The sequence below is a fragment of the Cajanus cajan genome, chromosome 9 (genome assembly GCF_000230855.2).
Source record: "Cajanus cajan strain Asha chromosome 9, NIPB_CcT2T_4, whole genome shotgun sequence".
NCBI lineage: Eukaryota > Viridiplantae > Streptophyta > Magnoliopsida > Fabales > Fabaceae > Cajanus > Cajanus cajan.
The window spans coordinates 10,655,006-10,677,470 of NC_138525.1; the positions used below are offsets into that span (position 1 = coordinate 10,655,006).

General features: G+C 30.4%; 2 protein-coding genes and 1 pseudogene across 10 annotated transcripts; all 3 read left to right on the plus strand.

The window, feature by feature from the left end:
- The first annotated feature begins 686 nt into the window (after positions 1 to 686).
- Positions 687 to 4,818, plus strand: LOC109817709 (KH domain-containing protein At3g08620). 8 transcript variants are annotated; one of them, XM_020383038.3, is made up of 9 exons: positions 687 to 832; positions 965 to 999; positions 1,115 to 1,162; positions 1,320 to 1,408; positions 2,431 to 2,582; positions 3,216 to 3,332; positions 3,462 to 3,578; positions 3,733 to 3,876; positions 4,359 to 4,818. In XM_020383038.3, exons 3-9 carry the CDS (start codon positions 1,137 to 1,139, stop codon positions 4,503 to 4,505), a joined length of 792 nt encoding a protein of 263 aa, XP_020238627.1. In that variant the 5' UTR covers positions 687 to 832; positions 965 to 999; positions 1,115 to 1,136; the 3' UTR covers positions 4,506 to 4,818. The 8 variants fall into 8 exon arrangements, 7 of the variants coding, with proteins under 7 accessions (XP_020238627.1, XP_020238623.1, XP_029124525.1 ...); XM_020383034.3 differs by having other exon boundaries at positions 965 to 1,162; XR_002241367.3 differs by lacking the exon at positions 687 to 832 and having other exon boundaries at positions 839 to 1,162; positions 3,733 to 3,938; positions 4,359 to 4,449; positions 4,529 to 4,818.
- Positions 4,819 to 11,190: 6,372 nt separating this feature from the next.
- LOC109817717 (cytochrome b-c1 complex subunit 8) lies at positions 11,191 to 14,321 on the plus strand. Its single transcript, XM_020383049.3, has 2 exons — positions 11,191 to 11,516; positions 13,973 to 14,321. The coding sequence occupies exons 1-2, from the start codon at positions 11,347 to 11,349 to the stop codon at positions 14,019 to 14,021; spliced, it is 219 nt and encodes a 72-aa protein (XP_020238638.1). The 5' UTR covers positions 11,191 to 11,346; the 3' UTR covers positions 14,022 to 14,321.
- Positions 14,322 to 14,444: 123 nt separating this feature from the next.
- On the plus strand, positions 14,445 to 21,075 carry LOC109817701 (metal tolerance protein 4-like; annotated as a pseudogene). Its single transcript, XR_014429597.1, has 6 exons — positions 14,445 to 17,131; positions 18,028 to 18,197; positions 18,508 to 18,706; positions 19,267 to 19,425; positions 19,508 to 19,658; positions 19,981 to 21,075. The product of XR_014429597.1 is annotated as a metal tolerance protein 4-like (transcript).
- The last annotated feature ends 1,390 nt before the right edge of the window (positions 21,076 to 22,465 follow it).

A 22,465-nucleotide genomic window follows, 5' to 3' on the forward strand; every position in this document is an offset into this window, starting at 1 on the left:
AATAGTGTACGTGATCATGATCTGGTGCCATTGAGGCATTGACCCACATTGTTCATTGGGATACCCTCTCTTTGCCTTCTTCTCTGTTACGGATTGAAGCGAATCCATCTCCACGCACCCTTATTGGAGCGTGCATGACTGCTTCAGCATGTTAATGATTGCTTTGCCATTTTAATTACCATTCTCTAGCTCACAACTCTCATAGTCACATCACATAAGGAAAGGCCTCTTTAATTTGCCTTCTGCTCTTAAATATGTAGTCAAGATTTTATGTGCTTTCATATCTTTCTTTCACTCTCCATTGGAATATTATTTATCTTAAGTAAGAAAATGCTTTAATTTCTATGTATTTTTATTATAAAAATTTTAAACAGTTAATTAATAAAAAAAAGTTACATAATATCCCTTTTAAAATGATTACTGATTAGTATAATAATTCATTAGTCACATTTTTTGTAACGAGACTTTTACTGTATTACTCTATAATTTATTTATCAATTATTTTTTTGAGTAAAAATCCTACTACCATCCAAATTCCAAACAAAAATCAATATATATGATCAGTTTTTTTTTTTTTTTTTTTTTAGATTAAGGGTAAATAAGCTATCTAATCACAAAATTATCACAAACTCTACAACGAAAATTATCTCATACTCTTAACTTTACCATAGCCATCTTTGCCAACATTTGTTAAGGAAAACATACATACAATGATACAAAACTTCATATGCAGCAGAAGTCAACAAAACAACAATCAAAACTCACCCTTGAGAGAGATAGATGGATTGAGAGACACCCTTTAATGCTTGCTTTTACTACTGAGACACCGAAGGTGGCCCTCCATCTATATTTCTAGTTTTTGTACCTTTCCTTCTTCCATTACTATTCTCTCTCTTCTTTTTCTTCTTCTTTTTTTTTTTTTTTTTTCAAACATAAGTGAGCTGATTCTGTGTTTTTCTAATAGGATCTTTGAGGCCAAACCCCATTTCAATCAACCCTGTATTCTCTCTTACTACCTTGAATTTTCTCTATTCTTTCTGTGCAATACTGCAACCTTTATTCTTATAGAATTGATGTCTGGTTTGTACAATCAAATATCTTCACCTTCAACTAGGGCCAATTCACCAAACATAAACATGAGAAGCAATTTTGATGTTGAAAGGTAAACGGATTGGGGTGATTATTCTGTAATTTGTTGTGAAACCGAAAATTTTGATTTTTTAGGTACCTATGTTATATGTATACCTATATGTTTGAGGTCAGGACTTGAATTAACTTTTTTCTGGGTGGGTGTTTGTTCTTATTCATGTTTTTTATAGTCAGTACTTAACGGAGCTGCTAGCAGAACACCAGAAGCTTGGACCTTTCATGCAAGTCTTACCCTTGTGTACTAGGCTCTTAAATCAAGGTTGGTTATTATAAATCTATGTATCATAAAGTTTTAAATTGTGGTTGCGATTGCGATTTTTCCATGATCCTTGACATTGCGGGAAATTATGGAGAAATACAGCTGATACAGTCACAACTGCAGCCAGGAGAGTAAAAAATAGTTTTGATGTTGCTGTCTAAATCGCAGTCGCTGGCCAATTTTAAAACCTTCCAAGGTTTCTGTAGTTGAGAATTTCCTCTTTTTGTTGTTCTATTGGTTTCAACTTATCTCACCTCATTTCAAGTGAATTTGGCCTAGTCATTAACCCAGTTTTCTGGCTACTTGGACTAGTATATCTCATTTTCCTTTTGTTTTGAGGATTATTATCTACTTCAAATTGCAATGAATTGTCAAGTTATGATCTTGTCACCTGGTTGAAGTATAGTAAATTTACTGGTTGATGCTAAACTCTGTCATCGCTGATAAAATAATAATTGCTAAAGGAATTAGAAATCTATATTGTTGAACAAAATACATGTGAGTGGAAACCAGATTGGTCTCCTGTATGTGACCAAAGCAAACTTCAACATGGTTCTATAGAATTTCTATCTGTTGATAAATTCATGAAAGGGAATCAATCATATTAGTTGGTGAGTTTCAGATAATCGAAAAGAAAGAATGAACAAAATGCAGGGAGGAAAACAATCCTTAAAGGGTCCTAAATGATGGTCTCCACATCAATATGTGTCTATATAATTATCTCTGTTCATTTTCAAACAAATAACAGAATGTTTAGTTTGATTGAAGATATACTCCACTACAGTAAAACTGTAAAAGAAATAAAGTATGCATCTTCTTTTGGATGGATAGAGCAAACTTTAACCGATCAGCTTTACTATTAAATATTAATGCTTGATAGAACCTTTTGTTTCATTTTCATGGTTTGAATTGTAAGTGTTTGCAGTTTGCTAGTACCCCTTCATGTTCATATTTGACACCTTACAATAGGAAGGTATCTTCCTTTATACTCGTTCTTACATTCAGTGTTACTTTATTATCAGAGATTTTAAGGGTTTCTGGAAAGAATGGATTGATGCAGAACCAAGGGTTTGGTGACTACGACAGAGTGCAGTTCGGAAGCCCCAAACCCAATCTCATGCCTTCTTTAGACATACAACCAAATTTTACAGGCTGGAACAGCTTATCACATGAAGTAAGTATTTTACTTTTCTGTTCTATACTGTTTTATAGATCATTCTCCAGCACTCATCCATGTTTAGTTTCTACTTTTTCTTGCTTCATTGTTAATCCATAAGCCATCCAATATTGTTCTAATTCATAGCTTATCACAACTTCAGGTACTTAGATGACTAGATTATCTGTTTTCCACTATGTATGGGCTGACAATAGTTAGAAATATAATATAAAAAACATTCATTTGTTTTCACTCTTCATGTAACAGTTAAGCTTTTGGAATCCTTTAATCATGACATATTATTAAAGCCTTTATAACCAAGTGGTTTAGAGTTTAATCATTCCTACTCCACTCTTTAAATAAGAAGTTTAATTTCGGTACAAGGTAGGTGAACCTTATGCATTATCTGTGCTCTCTTGTGTAAAGAGGCATGTGTCTTCATCTAACTGCTTAAACTTTTGGAATTGTTAGTTTATGACACTGATATTATCTATATTTGTGAAATTTCCATCGGTTCCTTTAATCTGCTTCTCTTGAAACAGAGCAACTACAACTTGATTTCTTTGTATCATGTATCACTATTCCTCTCCCACTTTATTTCATCCTTTAGTCATTTCATCTGCTAAGAGGTTAAGTCCATTCTTGCATCAGGGGTTAACTGGAGTACAGGGACTACACGTGGATTGGCAAACAGCACCTAGTGTCCCCAACTCTCACATTGTGAAGAAGATATTGCGCTTGGATATTGCTAATGATAGCTATCCAAATGTAAGAACTTATGTATAACTTTATAATGAATTTTGCTGTAACCTTATGCAGGTTCATACCATGTATTGTTCTAATACTTTTATGGTGTTCTTCTGAGCTTTGAGTTACTAAGCCTAGCTTAAATTTCAGTTCAATTTTGTTGGACGGCTTCTTGGCCCTAGGGGTAATTCATTAAAGCGAGTGGAGGCTACCACAGGTTGCCGTGTATATATAAGAGGAAAAGGTTCAATAAAAGAACTTGATAAGGTATCATCTCTTCCAAAGTGGATTTTCTTTCAAGTTGCAACTCCTCAGAACCTTATTTAATGTCATAGTTGCTTCTCCTTTCAATTTGTTGAAAGAGTTATGTTTTTTCCTGGCTACCTTTTAATCTTGACTGTCTACCTTTTATGATCTAAAGGAAGAGCTGTTAAGGGGAAGGCCAGGGTATGAGCACCTGAATGAGCCATTGCATGTTTTGATTGAGGCTGAATTACCTGTCAATGTTGTTGATATAAGGCTGAGGCAAGCACAAGAAATCATAGAAGAGCTACTTAAACCCATGGTATCTCTTTATAGTTTTAACTCTGATGCTGAAATCAGAATACTACTTACCAATGACATATTGTGGGTCTACTTTTCTCCCTAGACATTTTACACAAGGTGTTGTCAATTATTACATTGTTTTCCTTTAGTTAACTGGAAGCTTTTTATTGGGAAACTCCAACAGCTTTGGAGATTTTGGTAGTTACTCTGATTTAAAAATTAAGAAAAGCATTGTCAGGTTATCAGAAAACTGTTTTCCTTCCCACTCTTCTGCTGTTTCTTTACTTCACTATTCTTTTCTTCACAACACTTGAGATAATCAATTAACTAAAGTGTTTACTTTCTTTGATATGCTAATAAATTAGCTGCATCATGACAGAAAGTGGGTTTTCTATGGAGCAAAATGTTCCACGAGTCAAGTTGTAAATCACTAAGCAAACTGACTTTAAGGGTAAAGTCTTGTGTAAAAGTATTTCTCATTCTCCTCCATTTCATGCACAGGATGAGTCACAAGACCTCTACAAAAGGCAACAACTAAGAGAACTTGCTATGCTGAATTCCAATTTTAGAGAAGAGAGCCCTCAACTCAGTGGTAGTCCCTCTACATTCACCTCCAATGAAATAAAACGGGCCAAAACTGACCAATAGTGTTTTTACATTGCAAATTGTAGCATTTGATGTCAGTTCCTACATGTAAATTCTGTGAAGCAGCAATTGTGGGAGAGGGAGGTACATATTTATTGTCACAATCAATTGCATCAATACAGTTGTAAAACTAGGACAATTTCATTATTATATTTTGACCGGTTGATTGGTATATACATCTGTAATGTCCGTAAATACGACACTGCTGGGACTTATAAGCTGATTATTATTGTTGGTTCATGATTGCATGGAAAGAAGAGTTTGATATAAGAATGTGTACTTTACTGAGCACAATAACACCACGCTTTGTTATGAATTATGATGGCCATATCTTAAGGATAATGTCTAATGTTCGTAGGGCCACTGAGGTTAATGCTGACGTGGATGTTGTTGTCCGTAGCTCTACTGAGCCAAGCTAATCTTCTTTTGGCTTGACTAATTAACGCATGTCTTTGTAAAGTGGGACCATTCTAGATTTCTACAAGTCCATCATGGGGCCACCATGTCCCTAGCTATCACTAGATTCTCGATTTCTCTGCCAAACCCCATTTACACCTTATAAAGATGAGCTTAAAGTCTTATTTATAACTGAGAGGAGTTAGATAGTGTGTTTAGTCGAACATGTTAAATATGTGTTGTTAAATCAATATTTGGTTGATTTGAGTAGAGCTAATTTTTTATTAAAGAAGTTTCTGATTAAATTTTGTAGATGAAAAAAATATAATTAAGAAAAAAAATTATTAGAAGTTTTTGTTGATCAAGTTTTTCTCCAAAGAGTAGTGATCTAAAATAAAAATATTTACAAATATGATAGTTACTCGAAGAAAAGAATATCACTAGTATACTCTATAGCTAAATAGGCTCAATAATTAAGGTGAGTTGATGTATCATCATTATATTAGTATTCTCTTAGTTGTCCCTGACGATGACAGCATAATAATACACTGTATATCTAATTATCTGAATACGTACGCTAGCTACTTTATTTCTATGGATTTTATTTTATTTTAGTTGTTTCATAAATGAATTTATTATTTAAAAGAAAGACCAATAATTGAATTGAGGGCAATGTTATTAATTTAATTATGGTTGAGTCGTAATTAAATTGAATATATATATAAATAAATCAATAAGAAAACATAAAATGATAAAAGTTAAAAAATATTTTTAGTTGAATAAAAAATGAAAAACAAAAATTTAAGACAACTGGGTTAAACGTGTTTGTATGTTTGGTTTACATCATTTTCTTTTAGAAGTTCTTTTAAGAAGTTGAAAGAAAATAATTTCCTAAAATGTTGAACCAAACATGAGTAAATAAGTTGAACAATTTTTTTTTTATTCGTATTGACCTTCAAATTAACCACTTATGATTTCTATAGGAGAATTAATTATTTATATTAGATGGACATGTATATATCAAATTATTCAATCTTGTTGAACTCTTTACCAATTTTCTGATTAAATCAACCAGTCCATTTTTTTTACTATGACACAAATCATTGTGATTCTCAAACTAACTATACAAGTGACTCGTTGCTTCATCATAACTTTTGTCTAAAGCCAGCCAATGGAGCAATAAAATTCTAGTCATTGTTTTTTTTTTTTTCAATGAAAACCCAATCCTTACACTCGGCTTATATCAAGAGCAAAAATTGGATATAAAATAAGAATAATATATATTATTTTCTATTTGGTTGATATTTATATATTTTTTTCAATAAATATTTATAGGGAAAATAAAACAAAAAAAATTTCTCTTGTACACTAAAATTATCTTATGTATAAATTAAAATTATCTTATGAAAAAGGTGAATGAGAAAATTTTTACATAAATCACTTTCATTTATAAAAGAACCTTATTTCATTTTACAATATTATTTTCTTCTTTTATGTGTTTTTATTGATAAGTTTATTCAAACAAGAGTTAAATTAGGAAAGAGAAAAAAAAAGTGAAATCACGTAAAAGTTTTTTTTTTTTTTTCAAGTACAGGGAAACTTCATTTTTTTTAAAATATTATTACTATGTATCTGTTTAAGGGCATACTAATAATTTTCTCGTAATCTGAAGGTCGAACGAGAGCTCCGAACAAATATTCCGATAGAGGAAGGTACTTGCAGAAGACACTCTGACACTCAAGTCAGGACAAACACAAATATTGATAATAATAAATGAACAGTAACTTTATCTCGAGATATAAACTATTTATACTGACATTAATGGACTTAATTTTCAATGGCCCAGTACCGAGGTTACCAAATTAGGTAATGCGCTTGGCAATTTACTATGTCTGTTGATTAGCTATTATCCACCAATTAAGGCTTACAGGGAGCCCAACCTCTTCACCTAATCGGTTATCGAAGGTGCCAAAAGGATTTCAGCTACCGAGAGTGTCAAAAGGGTTTCGGCTACCAAGGGTGTCGAATGGGTTTTGCCTACCGAGGGTGCCGAGTGGGTTTCGGCTACCGAGGGTGTCGAAGGAGGTTGCATGTCCTTGGAAGGTTTTCGGCCATTGGAGGTGCCAAATGCAACTAGGCCATCGGGGGGCCCGATCGAAATCGACTGCATTTATGCCGAGGGGTATGCCCGAAAGGCCTTCCTCGTACAATATATTTATTGAAATTCTCTTTTAATGCGAAACTCACTTGATTCTTCTCATTTTATTAATGATAAAAATGAATTATATCAATTACTCATTTTTTTATTTCATTGTTTTAAATTAAAAATAATCATAGAATAATTAGTAACAAGTGATACTGTACTTGAATCATTTAAGTAAGATTTCAAATTTGAATCATTGTAATCGTGGATAAAAAAATGTGGTTGGAAAAAAACCTAATGAAGATAACTACTCAAATTCTGTGATAAAAATTAGTCGTTGATAATATTAATTTATACTTATAATTATTAGTCATTTTACATTAATAACATCAACGTTTCTTTAACTTTTAGCTAACTTAGCCTTATTTGTAATTAAGTGGAATGTAATTACTATTACTTAATTATACCACTAATCCCTATTTGTCGGCTAACATTTGATTAGAAAGTGGATTTGGAGCAAGCCAAGTAAGAGGAGGCTTTTAAGATTTTGAGGCAAGTGAACCAAGTCTTTGTAATATAGGAAAAATACAGGTTGCCAAACCTCAAGAACTTGAAAAATAACTACGATTTCTCTTATCATTGCTAATACTTGTTTAAGTAAAATTTGCAATAACTTGAGTCATAAACTTTGCATACAACAAAAGTAATTCAAACACTAAGAAACACATAAAGATCCTTAAAACAAAGAAATATCAATATATTAAGTCGTTGGAATTAAGTTTCATAGATCTCACTCTTATGCATTCCTACAATTCTTTTATATCTAAATTCTGTTATTTGATACCCTTGAATTCATTAAGTTCATTCTACATCAATTCTTTGAATTTAGAAATTTTAAGAAGTCAAACTTAATAAATGATTTCTCACTTTATTAAGTCAAAGATCTTGTATTAAGAGTAAGAACTATTTCAATTGAAGTTCTAAATCTATTCCCAACCCTTGAAACTATTAGGTAATTTGATTCACAATTAGATTCATAAATTTTTTTTCCAACCAAAATCTTAATTAAGGATCAAAGATAAGTGATCAATTTATCTCAGCAATAAGAACATAATCAAAATTACTAATACTAAATAACAAATCATTATATATATGAATCAAAAGGACTACATAAGAGTTTCATGATTACATTTAATCTCAACTAAAAAAGAAGATCAGATCCTCATGATCAAGAAAACTAATCTATAAAGTATAGAGAATGTGTGTAGAAGAAGAAAGGGAACCCTTAGAACCCCTGTTCCCATTTGGCTTTTAGACCTCAGACACGTTCTTCAACTCTATTGATTTGTTCTCTACGTTCTTTATTTTCTCCCTTTTGTTTCCCCCTCAAAATTTTTATATATGTGTTGAAAATTAAAAGAAAGCATGGAGGAGAAAGAGGGAACCACTTAGCCCTTTGAAAACGGTTGAGCGATTGAGAGAATGCTTCAAAATGAAGTAACTCCAAGAGCTGAGCCCTTATGAAACCGTTGAGTGCCTTGGACCTCGTATCTGAAATGCACCCCTAGGATAAATCCGCTTAGCCCTTTCCAACGACTAAGTTATTTGGCCCCCTTGCTCCAAAGATGCTTGCGGCCATGAAAGCACTCAACCCTTTTCAAAGGGCTGAGCCATTTGACTCTTGAGTTCTTCAAACTCTTAACTTCCAAGGCTTGAAAATAAGGAACAAAGATCTCTAATGAAAACCATCAAGTCCCAACAAAATAGCTTAATCACAATACAATAAGTGTTACAACCAAGATGAATAAAATTAGGGGATAAGTTGAAGATTTTTTGTTAAAACCAAGATGAATAAGTGTTGAGTTAAACATGATATTCAAGTAAAATCCACACTTATCAAGGGCACATGAAAGTGAAAAATAAAGATTTTTGAAGACCATCTTGAAGATTCTACGGCGTCGAATGTCACTTTACACACGTTCGACACAATTTTGGCAATAAGTCTCTATCTTGTTTGCGTTGAGTGCCACTCTACTCATGCTTAGCATGATTTTGGCAAAATGATCCTTTTCTTATTTGCATGCTTGTGCTCAACGCGAGTTAGCCTATGACGACACCATTTTAATTACATGACATATTTAGTTCATTTTATATTTTTCTTTAAGACTTTGGACATCATTTCATCAAGGATGAGTTTAAGGTCTTCTAAGGACTGTTAGGACTTCCTTCATCACTTTGAAGCTTCTCCTTACCTCACAACCTTCCATGAATTAGTTGTTGACAAAATCAATGAATATTTCACACCAATATTATAATGATAATATATAAATAAAAATAGAGAACAACTCAACTTTTCATTTTTATACTACTTTCTTCTATAAGTATAGAGAACTTAAGTAGGGAGAAGAAACTAACAAACATGAAGGAACTTCTTACCCTAAATCATAAACATTGATATTTTGGAGATTTAGAAGGAGGAGCACAAATATTTAAATAAAAATTATTAAAAAATTAAATTAAAAAGTTGTTATAAGCTAAATTAACAACTAAGTATTATTTAAGTAAAAAAATAACTAAGCATTTTTTTTTTGGGTTTATGGTCATGATTTTAAAGTTGACAATTAAAAATTTAATTTATACTTGTGAGTTATTAAATGACATGAAAAAAAATACATATTTTTATATATTATTGAATAATAAGTGAGAGGACATTGAAACATGTTAACTATACCATGTATAAAAGGAAAAAAGAAAAACCATTATACATGTATCAGTAGGGATGAGAATAAATCAGGTTAGATCATACTTTAAATATATAGGTTGAACTTGTTCTACAAAAGTAAAGCCTAAGGCTGACCTATTATCTATCATAGATTTTTTTTAGATTTGACCTAACCTTTTTAAAGTTTGGTATGACCTATTAGCCTATTTAAAAGTCTATTTATATTAATAATATTAATTAGACTAATAAACTTAATTTTTAAAAAACCAATTTTTTTTAAAAAAATATAATTTATTCAATATTATTAAAATTTAAAAATTTAAAAGAAATATAGGAAAAAAGTGATCATTTTCTGTTAAAAGGACAATTCATGTGTAACTATGTATATTGATATACACTCACGCATATATCGTGAGAAATCATAAGCTTATAAACCTATAATTTAAAAAAAAATAATTATATAAAAAATATTTTAAATATTGATAATTTATTTTTATTTTATAAATTTATTTGTTTATTTATATTTTAATAATATATGTATATTAGTTTTTATTATATTATATAAATAAATTTATTTTAAAATATTATTTACTCAATAGTAATAAAATTTAAATTTTAAATGAAATATAAGAAAAAAAATGAATCATTTTCTATTGGAAGGACAACTCATACTTAATCATGTATGATGATGAATAGAAAGATAATTCATGCATAGATTATAAGTTTATAAACCTATAATAAAAAAAGAAAATTGTATAAAAAATATTTTAAATATGATTAATTTGTTTTTTTTATAAATTTATTTATTTATTTATATTTTTAATAATATATGTATATTATTTTTTTTATTATATCATACAAATAAATAGGCTGACTTATTAGATCTAATATATTTTTTATAAGATCAAACCTAACCTTTTTATACAAATAAATTTTTTTAAAAATCTAAATTTAACTTTTTTATTAAATAGACTAGACCAAACTTTAAAGAGGTTAAATCATAAGTTTTGTATTTAAGATTTGAACTATTCTCATTTTTATGTATTAGTATATGTTCCCAAATATCTATATGAAATAAAATAAAATAAAAAAATAAATAACTTTTAAATTTTAATAATTATGATTGATAAAATTTTTAAGAAGTTATTGTTAACATTTTTTTTATTACTCATGATTTTTAGCAATTTAAGGGTGATGTACAGCTGTTTATAATGTTAATAGATAATTTAATTTTTATAAATTAATGAAATACTTTTTTTAGTTATTAAATTAATAACATATTTTTGAATTGTATTATATATTTTATAAAATAAATCATTTAAATATTTTATTTTACATTACAAAAGGAAAAAAAAAACACACTTGTAAATGACACTTCCATATTTTTCTAGATAAACCGTGACGTGGAGCGTCTGGGAGACAGGTAATTGCTATACGCAGTCGTATTGGACTGGACTCGGCACAGAAGGAAGATCCAATTCCAACGGAGGAAGTGTGGACGCAAATTAAAATTTAGGGTTCCGATTACATTTCAGATTCGCATTCGTTTGTTTGTGTGGCGTCGTTGTGCGGTAGCGAAGAAGATGGGGAAACAGATTGTGCCGGTGAAATCAGTTGTCTACGCTCTCTCCCCTTTCCAGCAGAAGATAATGACCGGTCTCTGGAAGGATTTGCCTACCAAGATTCACCACAAGGTCTCCGAGAATTGGATCAGCGCCACTCTCTTGCTCGCTCCTCTCGTTGGCACCTACACGTAAGTCTCTCTCGATTAGGGTTTCCCTCTATCTGTTTTACGGAGCACGTGATTATTGTGTCTGCTTGTGGTCGGAAAATCAAACGAACAACGATGAACAAATAAGTGTTTTATTGTTGATTTGGTAATAAAGTTGACCGGAACTGATCTGAAGATGTGTCGAAAGAGGGCTTTGTGTTCTGATCTGTTTGAGAAAATGGAATGGATCTGTTTAATAAATACCGAATTAGTTTGTGATTCTGTTTCCTTTGATATGCTTTTCAATGGGTTGGTGAATTTTTTTTCCCTCTTAATTTTTATATGTGAGAGGAAATATTAGGTCCTTCTTCAGTTTGTTCTTGTCGATGAAGTTTCTTGTTGGAATCTTCCTACAAGGCTTGGTTTGGATAAACTTTTCTATACGCACTTATGAGTTTCTCACATTAGCTAAAAACTTTTATAGAAGCTTTTGTAGAAGCGCGTTCTTCTAACCTTTCAAAAAAAAAAAAATGAAGTGCACTAGTTGGTTTTAGCTTAAAGAAGAAAATTCAATTCATTTTATCTTATTTTCTTCTCAAGTATTTATGGAGAAATTTATCTAAATGGGCTTGACAAGCCTGTTTTGGCATGTGTCTTGGCATATTTTATCTGTCCTTGTGTTCGTGTGTGTCAATAAGAGTGTGATGCGCTGGTCTGTCGAATTGGCCCTGTATAATCATGTTAAATTATTTGCTTATAATTAATTTCTCTCTGTGTGCTTTCCTCCATGTTTTTGTTGGTGTTGTTTTGAAATTAGTGACTTTGGTTGTTGCAGAAACCAATTTTCAATATCACAATACAAGGTTATGAGGTTGAGATCGGAAGTGAGGATAAACACATAATCAAATCATAAGATTCTACCTTAATAAATTCAAACATGCACACAAATACAAATGATGTACAGTAATTAAGTTAAATATCCTTAAAATTGCAACTAAACTTTAATTAAACTCAATTTATCATCTAATAAAATTTATAATCAATAAAATAGAAGATATGAAAAGTTTTTTACACAAAAAAACTAGAATGCACAGCCAAAATATCCACAAAACACAATCAAGACTTGTGGGTGCTTTCCCGAGGGTTAAAGATTGTAATTATATTGTAGTTTTTGAGCATTGACCCTTATGTTAGTTGAAAACAAAACTGTGGGTGTTTCAACAGAATCTAAAGACAGTCACACCCCCTCCTCAATGAAACATCCACCCACCAGCCACAAGTCAACAGTTTTGATGCATAATAGTTCACTGAAATACATTGGCAGGGAGTGTTCCACTAACAGAGTCATGGAAATACTTGGTGTCGCAGCACCACTAGTGCAGCGGATCAGTGTTCTAGAATCTCAAGGGTAGAAGTTGACTAAAAATCCTTTTATCAATCTTCCATCTAATCTATCTATAGGAGAAAATCCATTCAATCCATCTATTACAATAAAAATAAACATTGGATCGGATTCAATCCATTAATTTAATTTTATGGATGGTTAAAGATTTATTCACTTTTTTTATTTTTATAATCTATTGGATTACAATATGTGATGTTTATTAGATTAAAATTTTAAAAGACTATTTTGACTTAAAAAAGTCTTGTAAATTTTAAAGGACTATATATGAAAATAATGATTTATAAAGAAAGAATAGATCAAAAAAAATATTTCAAAAAAAAATATTTTTTTTTTAATTTTCAAAACATTATTTTCATGAATGGATTGAATATCCTTCCATTAAAAAATTGTTAATAGATGGAAATAATTTTAGTTGGTGGTAATAATTGAATTGATGCTCGCACACAAAAGTGCATTCCTTTTAGGAAGATTGTGATCTTAACAATGGTGCTATATGTTACTATTCACTATGCAATAGCGGGATTTTTGTGGTAATGAAGACAAAAATCGAGGAAGGAAAAAAAAAAAAAGTTTTGGGTGGAACGAATGGGTTCATTCCATTTCATCCTATATTAAACAATTATAACTAGTGTACTGTATGTCATTCTATTCCACTGCATTACATCCCCTTCTCTCAATCTGATGTACCCTCAGCAGCCATCGTTGTAATTTCTATCTATTAGAAGATCAAAGAAGACGAAAAAAAAAATAATTTAGCTAGATATTTGATTTGGTATTTATTTTCTTGAAATAAGTATGTCAGTTTAGCACTAGTTGGTAAGTAAAATAGGCACTGGAATTGAACTGAAATTAGCTACATTAGTTCTCTGGAGAGGTTGAGTTGAAGCTGAGAAAATAAATGCCGGATTTGTTTATTTATAATATAATATATCCTGCCATGTATCTCAAAGTGCATCTGACGGTGAGAAGTTCAACGCCACTCGAGTGATTCACCTCTGGATAGAAATACACATTAGCTAAGTAACTTTGACTGAGCAATCTCTCTTTCTGGGTGGTTAAATTGTATGTCTGATTTGGCTTTTGATGAATGCAGCTATGTTCAGAACTACCTGGAAAAGGAGAAGCTGGCCCACAGGTACTAAGCTCATTCTAGAGTTGATTGGATAGCCTTCAAGTTTGTTGCCTTGCTCATGTTTAGCCAGCCAATAATGTGACACTGTTGAAACTTGCTCTTACCCTTTGGTTTTGAGATATTTTAAGGTTTTTCAACTTTGATAGTCTTCTTCATTTTCCCAATCGTTATTACTTTATATTATAAAAGACAGCTTATGAGTTGTCAATAATGCCAAAATGAGTTTGTCATAATGAGTTACAAAATGAGTTGTCACGTAACTCAAGGTTGGTTGATTACTTGTTTAAATTCAAACAATCATTCTTACATACTCGCAAAATTTTGACGAATTTTATATGCTTCGTATCTCTACAAATATATATATATATATATATATATATATATATATATATATAGAGAGAGAGAGAGAGAGAGAGAGAGAGAGAGAGATTCAATGTATAAAATGATTTTATGATTATGATTATGTGTTAATTTGAATTAATGAAATGAAATATTAAATTATTTTTAAGTTTTTTAAAAATTTGTAGACTTGAGCAATGGATTTAAATTCAAGAGTTGGTTTGTTGAAATTTAATATAGAATATAAGTTATTAAATAGAATAATTTTAGATAAATTTATTCTTGGAGTAAAGGATTTTTCTTTTAATATATATTTTCAATGTAGTATTTTATTGCTTCTTATAAAATCAGTCGTCGAATCCTCACTTAAAAGGTAGTTAAATCTCAACGGGCATTATTATTTATTATTTAGACGACTGATAGTTAACACACCCTAAAAAGTTAGTGCAAGTGATCTTTCATATCCTCCGTTCTTTTATTCAGAAACCGTTTAAGATATTTGTGCGTTTACCGAATTAGCTAATTAGAATTGTTGAATGAACAATTGATTATGGGATAGTCGTATTTTATATCCGTAAACTAGACTTAAAATTAATATTAAAGATTTGAGTCATCTATTCTTCATCTAATAGTTCCCACTTGTTTATAGGGTGAATGCATGGAAATCTGACTTTTTTATGCCATTCAATCTTGAAAATGGGATAGCTGGTATAACAAGCAGGCTTTTCAAACAAGCCCGTCGAATGTAAAGATTTAGATGGGTAAATGATAAAATTTATACTTAATTGCTATTTCATTTTAAATTAGAGAACTATTTAGCTATTTTAAATAATTATCAAATGCCTTAGCCAAGATAAGATTTTATTGAATAATAACATTTTTATTTTAATTTCTCTAATTTGTAATCTATACTTTACCCTTACAAAGCTTTACACTTGTTAGCAAATATTACACTGTTTTTATTGATAAGTGCCCAATCTTCATCGGTGGGTAAATACAAGATTATGTTCAATAATAGTGATGAGAAAAGTGCGAAAAATTATGTTATCAGCACTTCTATCAGATACAAGCCTTTTTTGTTTTAGCCAATGAAATTTGAACCTAAAGGAAAAGGACAGTCTCTTTAGCGAATGGATGCACTTAAAAAGTGAGTACAATTATAGTTGTTGATTTAAAATTGATGATTAATATTATAATAAAAAAAAAACGCAAGTATAACGATTTATGAAGTTGTTAATAAAAGGAGCTTGAGTTTAGAAAAAGGGGGAGCTATTTCCATACAACATGGTAAGTTGACGTTCAAATTAGAAGATATGTCCATTATTCAGTATATTTTGAATATTAATTTAAAACTATATTTAACAGAAAAATACGTGTTCCAATAATTTTTTTCTGTGAGTGTAGTTTTTTTTTTTTTTCCAACTTCAACTGAGTTTAATTAAATTGATTTTTAAACACATCCATAATGTCTATTAAATTAATGTCTTTGAAAATTGTTGTAATCTCAATTGTTATTTTTAATCAATATTTATAATTAAATATTATTTTCTAAAATGCTTCTCGTAACTTTAAAGAACCTAAGTTTAAGAAGGAAAATAGAATAAGTTAACTTCTAACCTCAAATTTATAAAGTGCATGTGAAATTAAATTGAGCTGGCACATTTGAAATTAAAAAATTTTAAAATAAAGGAAAATATATTGTCGTTTTGGTTTTTGAAAAATTAGAATTGATACTACGCTAGCGTCTGCAAAGTGCTGACAACTTAGTTTTTTCAAGAAATTACATATATTTAGTATTCAAAATGAGAATCTATTGAACGACAGATTGATAATTTTATTTTTATTTTTATTTTTTATCATGGGAATCAAATTCAGGACAAAGAGAGTTTATAATAACTTACATTACTCAATCCCCTTAGTTGGACATCTTGGTTAAAGAACGATCATTCTGATGTCAATTTTTTTATAATTAAGAGATTAAATTGATGTCACTTATATAGTGAATCAAAGTTATGTTAGCCTAATCTTTTGGAGACTAAATAGATGTTTATTTAAGCGAGAAAGTTTACTTGGTCATCCGTTGTTAGGTTCAACTGCAACTAATAAAAGCTCATGTGAGAACAAATTACAAGTCAAACCTTCAAGTTTTAGTAGTTTACAACCTTGCAGTGCATTGACTCAGTTTGGATAAACTTTTCAAGCTTTAATAAACAGCAGCAAGAAGCAAGATGGGTGGTTTCTTTAAGGGCTGTGGTAACGTTAGTTACTTTACAGAACAAAATCTAAAGACTACATCAAGTGTTCAATTTAATAGCAGTAACCTTGTTTAATGTTTAGTCATTTATGAGTTGCAATGTTGCATTATATTATGCCAGGACAACTATCAACGAGAAAGTTCTCTTCTGAATATTTAACAGAAATATATATTCAAGACTTAAAATTGATACTTAACATAAATATATATTCGAGACTTAAAATTGATACTACTGAATAAATTGGAAAAGTTTCATACTAGTTAATCTACACAGTCGAGCGTTGCATATGTATTATTGGTGCATGGTTGGCCACTACTAGGTAGCACTAGTACTAGCTGTGATTGCAATGAATGGGAATTCAGGTTCAATGCCATTACTGGGGAACCAGAACCATGACGGGAACTCTTTTAACACGCTAGAACAGATTTCTTGTCCAAGCTTCCTGATAAGGTCCGTTTTGGCTTCGACTCTGAGTCTCCTTTTGAGTTTGATCACCATTTTTCCACTACCAGCAACTTAAGTCAAGGTATCTCTCTCTCTCTCTCTTAAAGTTAAAGTTGTATGGAACTATGGCTTAGTGTTTTAACCATACAATGGAAAAAACCTCTCAGTAGATTCAATGTTGCATGACTAAGTTGGATTATGAAATGTACTTTTATATCATGATAATAAAATTAATCACATCAATTCAAGATTGTTTTATATTTTCATCACATGGTTTTCTATCAGTGTCACTCAACCTCCGCATCTTCATTGGTGCTAATAGAACGAAGTCGCACACAAACGTATATAATTAACTTGAAAATTTGAAAATTATGGTTTTCTTCCTTGAAAAACTGCTTATATTCGTGCTAAGACTTGAGTCATTTCAAGTTAGTATCGAAATTATGAAAACTTTAGGAACAAGCTTCCAAAATAAAAAAAATTGAAAGCCATAACAATTAGTCAACAAGTTTCATTAGATATTGTGGACCTTGTGGTAAAAATCAAACATAAAGGAATTTCAAGGGAGTGTCTGATGCTAGACAAATGCAATACTTGGTGAAATTGAACCAAAACCCTATTACTATCAACTAATCATACTAATGTTTAATTTTGGTGCACTTTTTACATTTTTCTTTTACTATCAACTAATCAAAAATCACAATTGATATGACTTCTAAGATAGTTATTATAAATGTTTATAGTGATGATTGTGACTGTATGACTGTAAGTGCATACGATTTTTAAAACTCAATTTACTGCTTTGTTTGAATACTTGATACAATACTTTGAAAATGTTCAATACACATGGAAGGAGTTGTTTCATTATTTTTTTACTTTTTAGGGTGCTTGATTCTTTATTCCTGTCATAGAACCCTGATCTGTGTCCAAAGCAAAAACTTTTTTCTTATTTGAAGTGACATGTTTCAATATTTATAGGAGAGATAAAATACTATGAAAGACAATTTGCTACTCTGAAATCATTTGAAGAAGTTGACTCCATAGTAACATCGGACTGCACTGATGTAGAAGACATTGAAAAACAAGCTCAACATGAACGAGCAATGAAGATTTCAAATTTTGCAAATGCAGCTTTATTGGCATTGAAGGTGATATTCATAAGATGTATATATTATTTATTCGTGGAACTTCGACTAGTAGTTCTAAATAGCAGAGCATTTTATGAATTTCTTGAAGTAGCCACTAAGTTCAGGTATTAGTTATAAACCTATCTATCAAGTATTAATAGAATTCAGTTCATGCTAGTGAAACTTCATATGAAGCAGTTTCCAACAATAGATCACTTAAGCATTTTTTATTTTTAGTATAGGCTCCCTTAATGTTTGTACTTGTATGTATCTAGACTTAAATATGGCTATATACTTTCTCAGTTAAATAACAACATTCATGTATATCTAGATTTATGTGACTATAAGGAGTGGGTCAATAGCTGTTGCAGCATCAACATTGGATTCTTTGCTTGACTTCATGGCTGGTGGCATACTTTGGTTCACCCACCTTGCAATGAAGGATATAAATATGTACAAATACCCAATTGGAAAGTTGAGGGTGCAGCCAGTGGGTATAATTATCTTTGCAGCTGTCATGGCAACACTTGGTAAGTTGAATTAGCCTATTTCCATGATTTCAAACTGTTCATTTATAGTTACTTATTCAATGCCATTATCGAAAATATTTTCCTTCTCCTGGGAGGTGCACGCAACAAAGTTTGTTTCATTTATATTATGTTTTCAATTTTTCATCAAAATTTCATTTTTTTTTTTCTGTTTCCTTTGATGAGTATGCCTGATGCAGATTACAATGATGAAATTATGCCAATTTTTCTTATGTTGTAACTTCAAAATTCAATTTTCATATGCATATACCTTAAGATTAATGCAAATATTTACAAAGAAACATTATATGCCTCAAATTTCAAAGCTATTGCTGCTGTGCGTAGAATCTCACTAGTTGAAAGTTCTAATGTGGTTAATAAACTCAAAGAGCGTATTCTTTTGTCAACATGTTCATTTTGCTTCATAGAATTACACTATACATCTTTTCATTAAACTAGAATCTAATTTTGTAAGATATTCAAGAATAGATTATATTAGAGGACAGCACATATTCATTTGGAAATATGGATAAAAAGATTTGATATAATCCATTTTGATACAGGCTTTCAGGTATTTATCACGGCTGTGCAACAACTAATACTAATAGAAAACAATCCTTCTGAGAAGATGTCTTATGATCAACTAGCATGGTTGTACTCCATCATGATATTTGCAACATTGGTGAAGCTCAGGAAACAAAATTGTCCGTGCATATGCAGATGTATGTGTCCTTCTTTGATAATAACTACCTTATGAATTGAGTCGAGAGACTGTCGCAACATCTTACAAATGCCAACTTGCAGGATCATCACTTTGATGTTGTAACAAATGTGATTGGATTAGTTGCGGCTGTTCTTGGTGATAAATTTTACTGGTGGATTGATCCAGTTGGTGCCATTTTACTTTCAATTTACACTATTACAAATTGGTCTGGCACTGTAATGGAAAATGCAGGTAATTCAGATACTATATCCGTGTCAAAATTCCCATTAGTTATGCACTTTGAGACTGTTTGGATAAACTTCTCTTGAAATATTTCTGAGAGGAAAAAATTGAAAGAATGAATGAAATAAACTTCTCCATAAACTATAATTAACTTATGCATAAATTAGTTTGTGTATAAACTAGTTTTAACTTATGGAGAAACTTTTTATTTTCCGCTGGAAGTATTTTTTGAGAAGTTTATTCGAACAGTTTCTTCCGCTATTATCTGCTATACCTTTCATTACCTTATATTTGAATGGATGCGGAGATTTTTATTTTTATAAATTTGCAGTTTCCCACAGTGGGACAATCTGCACCTCCCGAAGTTCTGCAGAAGCTGACATATCTTGTCGTAGTGCACTCTCAAATTAAGCGCATTGACTGTTGGGATTCATCCCAAGTCCCACATCGGTAAAATGAAAGAACATTGATTACAGGTGGACTAGCGGGCCCTACAATTGACACTGTCCGTGCCTACACATTTGACTTTCTATACTTTGTAGAGATATGTATATATTTGTTGGGATATATACTTTTTATGATTGAGAGACCTTTTAAGTGATGACTAAAAGTAAAATCGTGAGAATTTAGGCACAAAACAGACAATATCTTAATATTGTGGAGGCACAAAGCAGACAATATCTTAACATTGTGGAGTTGTGTATGAAATAATTTTATAAAAATAACTCTTATAAAATATTCCCTTAGACAAATATCATTAAATAATTCCATCAATATTAAAGTTACATTCTAGCAGCATTAACTATTATTAAACTGCTATATTAATATTTTGGTTATTTAATTTGACCTTGTAATGATAGATTACTTATGTAAGACTAATCTTAATTCCCCATCCACTCTCCTTTTTGTATTTCTGTTAACTTTTCATAAAACATTCTCCCTGAGAAATACATTGCAGTTCTTCCCAGGGCTATGTTTCTCTAAGTTTTTTTAGCTAAGTCTATGTACATAATACAAGGGGGTGTGCAAATTAAAACTTAAGGCATAGATTTTAGTATAATGAAACGGGTTTTTCTTCATTAATTTTGAAGGGCAGGGCCTCATGCCATGACAAAGAAAAGATGTTATAATTTTGGTTCTATTGGTAACAGGTTGACATTGAACTACAAGAGGATTTACCCTTAAAAGAAGCAAATGCCATTGGAGAGAGCCTACAAATAAAGCTAGAAAAACTTGCAGAAGTTGAGCGAGCATTTGTTCATCTAGACTTCGAATGTGATCACAAACCAGAGCACTCAGTTCTTAGCAAACTGCCAGACAGTCACCCTTAACAACATGTACAACGAGTGTAAAATTCTCTAGTTTAACTTTCATTTTTGACTTGAACAAAAAGAATAAAAGATCATTACAAACTTGTATGCTTCTATTGAAATGTCAAATTATATTTCTTACATAAGCGTAAAACAGGACAAACATATTATTGACAATCTATTATCTATATCTATCTGTCATATAAAGTAAAACTGGGAGTAGTGAAGTCTATACTCTTATTAGTTTTTTATTTTTATTTTTTATAGATAAACTATACTGTCATGGGTTTATTTTGGAATGAAAGATTATTAAATAGTTATCACTACAAACATAAATAAGAAAAACATACATTCTTCGAAATTTATCAATCAAAAAATTCTCCAAATTTTTAAAACTTTAAAATGTTAAAATTAAAGAAATATTTTAAATAAAATTGTTGACAAGTGTGGATTGTTGAATGGTTCAAAGATGAGTTTCGGAGCATAAGCATTTCTCATGTCATAACTTTTGGCGGATAGCGAAAAAGATGAACTCATTGAATTTTGTATGAGTTTAGTACTTCTTGTATATGAAAGGTATAATAAACATATAAATAAAAAATTAAAAAATAATTAAATACTAAAAGGAAAACAAACCATTTATAATATAGGAAGAGAGAGGTTAAATAAATTTAAGTGAAATAGTTTTGTATTTTTTAAAGTTTTATAATTAATTAGATAATGAAAATACTTTGAAAATAGATAATGCTCCTTAACGTGTATAAAGTTGCACAGGATAAAAAAGAAAACAATTATATAAATTAATAACTTTAGTAAATTTTCACCTTATATATTGATATTATTTTTTGGTATATCTTGCTTTTTGTCATAATTATTATAGACGTGTTTGAATATCCATTTTAAGGTATTGAAATATATGTTTTCCCTTTCTAAAATTAAGTTATTGCTTTAAAGTAAAAATAAATTAAGTAGAACTTAACTTTTAAATATATACTATATTAAATACCTAATCGTGATTATAATCAAGTTCAACTATATGTTTGAGATTTCAACAAAATTATGTATAAAAGTTTTCTTATAAAAGTCAGATATGATTTTCATTAAGTCTTACTTATATGTCTAGCTTATATAAAAGAGACAGATTTTTATGTGAGATTAAATTTAACGATCTAAATTAAAAGATTAAAAAAATTTATTTGAGAGAATAATTTACACTAGAGCTATCAACGTGGGCTCCAGCCCGTGGTTCAACGCAGCTCACCTTGAAAGCGGGTCTAGCCGGGCCAAAAAAAATGGAAAAATTTATGATGGGTCAAAAAATGTGACCTACTTTCGACTTGGCTCACCCGGGTTGAACCCGTGGTAGGCCGGACCCACTTATCAACCCATTAACCTAACCCACTAACAACCCACTAAAAACTCATTTAACTATCTTTTATTATTATTATTATAATATATATATACATATATTATTTTAATAAGATATTATCTTTTTATAGATAAAGA

Coding starts and splice junctions, on each gene's coding strand:
- LOC109817709 (XM_020383034.3), top strand. CDS start 1,074: ATGTCTGGTTTGTACAATCAAATATCTTCACCTTCAACTAGGGCCAAT. Junction 3,579..3,732: donor CAATAAAAGAACTTGATAAG/GTATCATCTCTT, acceptor TATGATCTAAAG/GAAGAGCTGTTAAGGGGAAG. Junction 3,877..4,358: donor AAGAGCTACTTAAACCCATG/GTATCTCTTTAT, acceptor TTTCATGCACAG/GATGAGTCACAAGACCTCTA.
- LOC109817717 (XM_020383049.3), top strand. CDS start 11,347: ATGGGGAAACAGATTGTGCCGGTGAAATCAGTTGTCTACGCTCTCTCC. Junction 11,517..13,972: donor CCTCTCGTTGGCACCTACAC/GTAAGTCTCTCT, acceptor TGATGAATGCAG/CTATGTTCAGAACTACCTGG.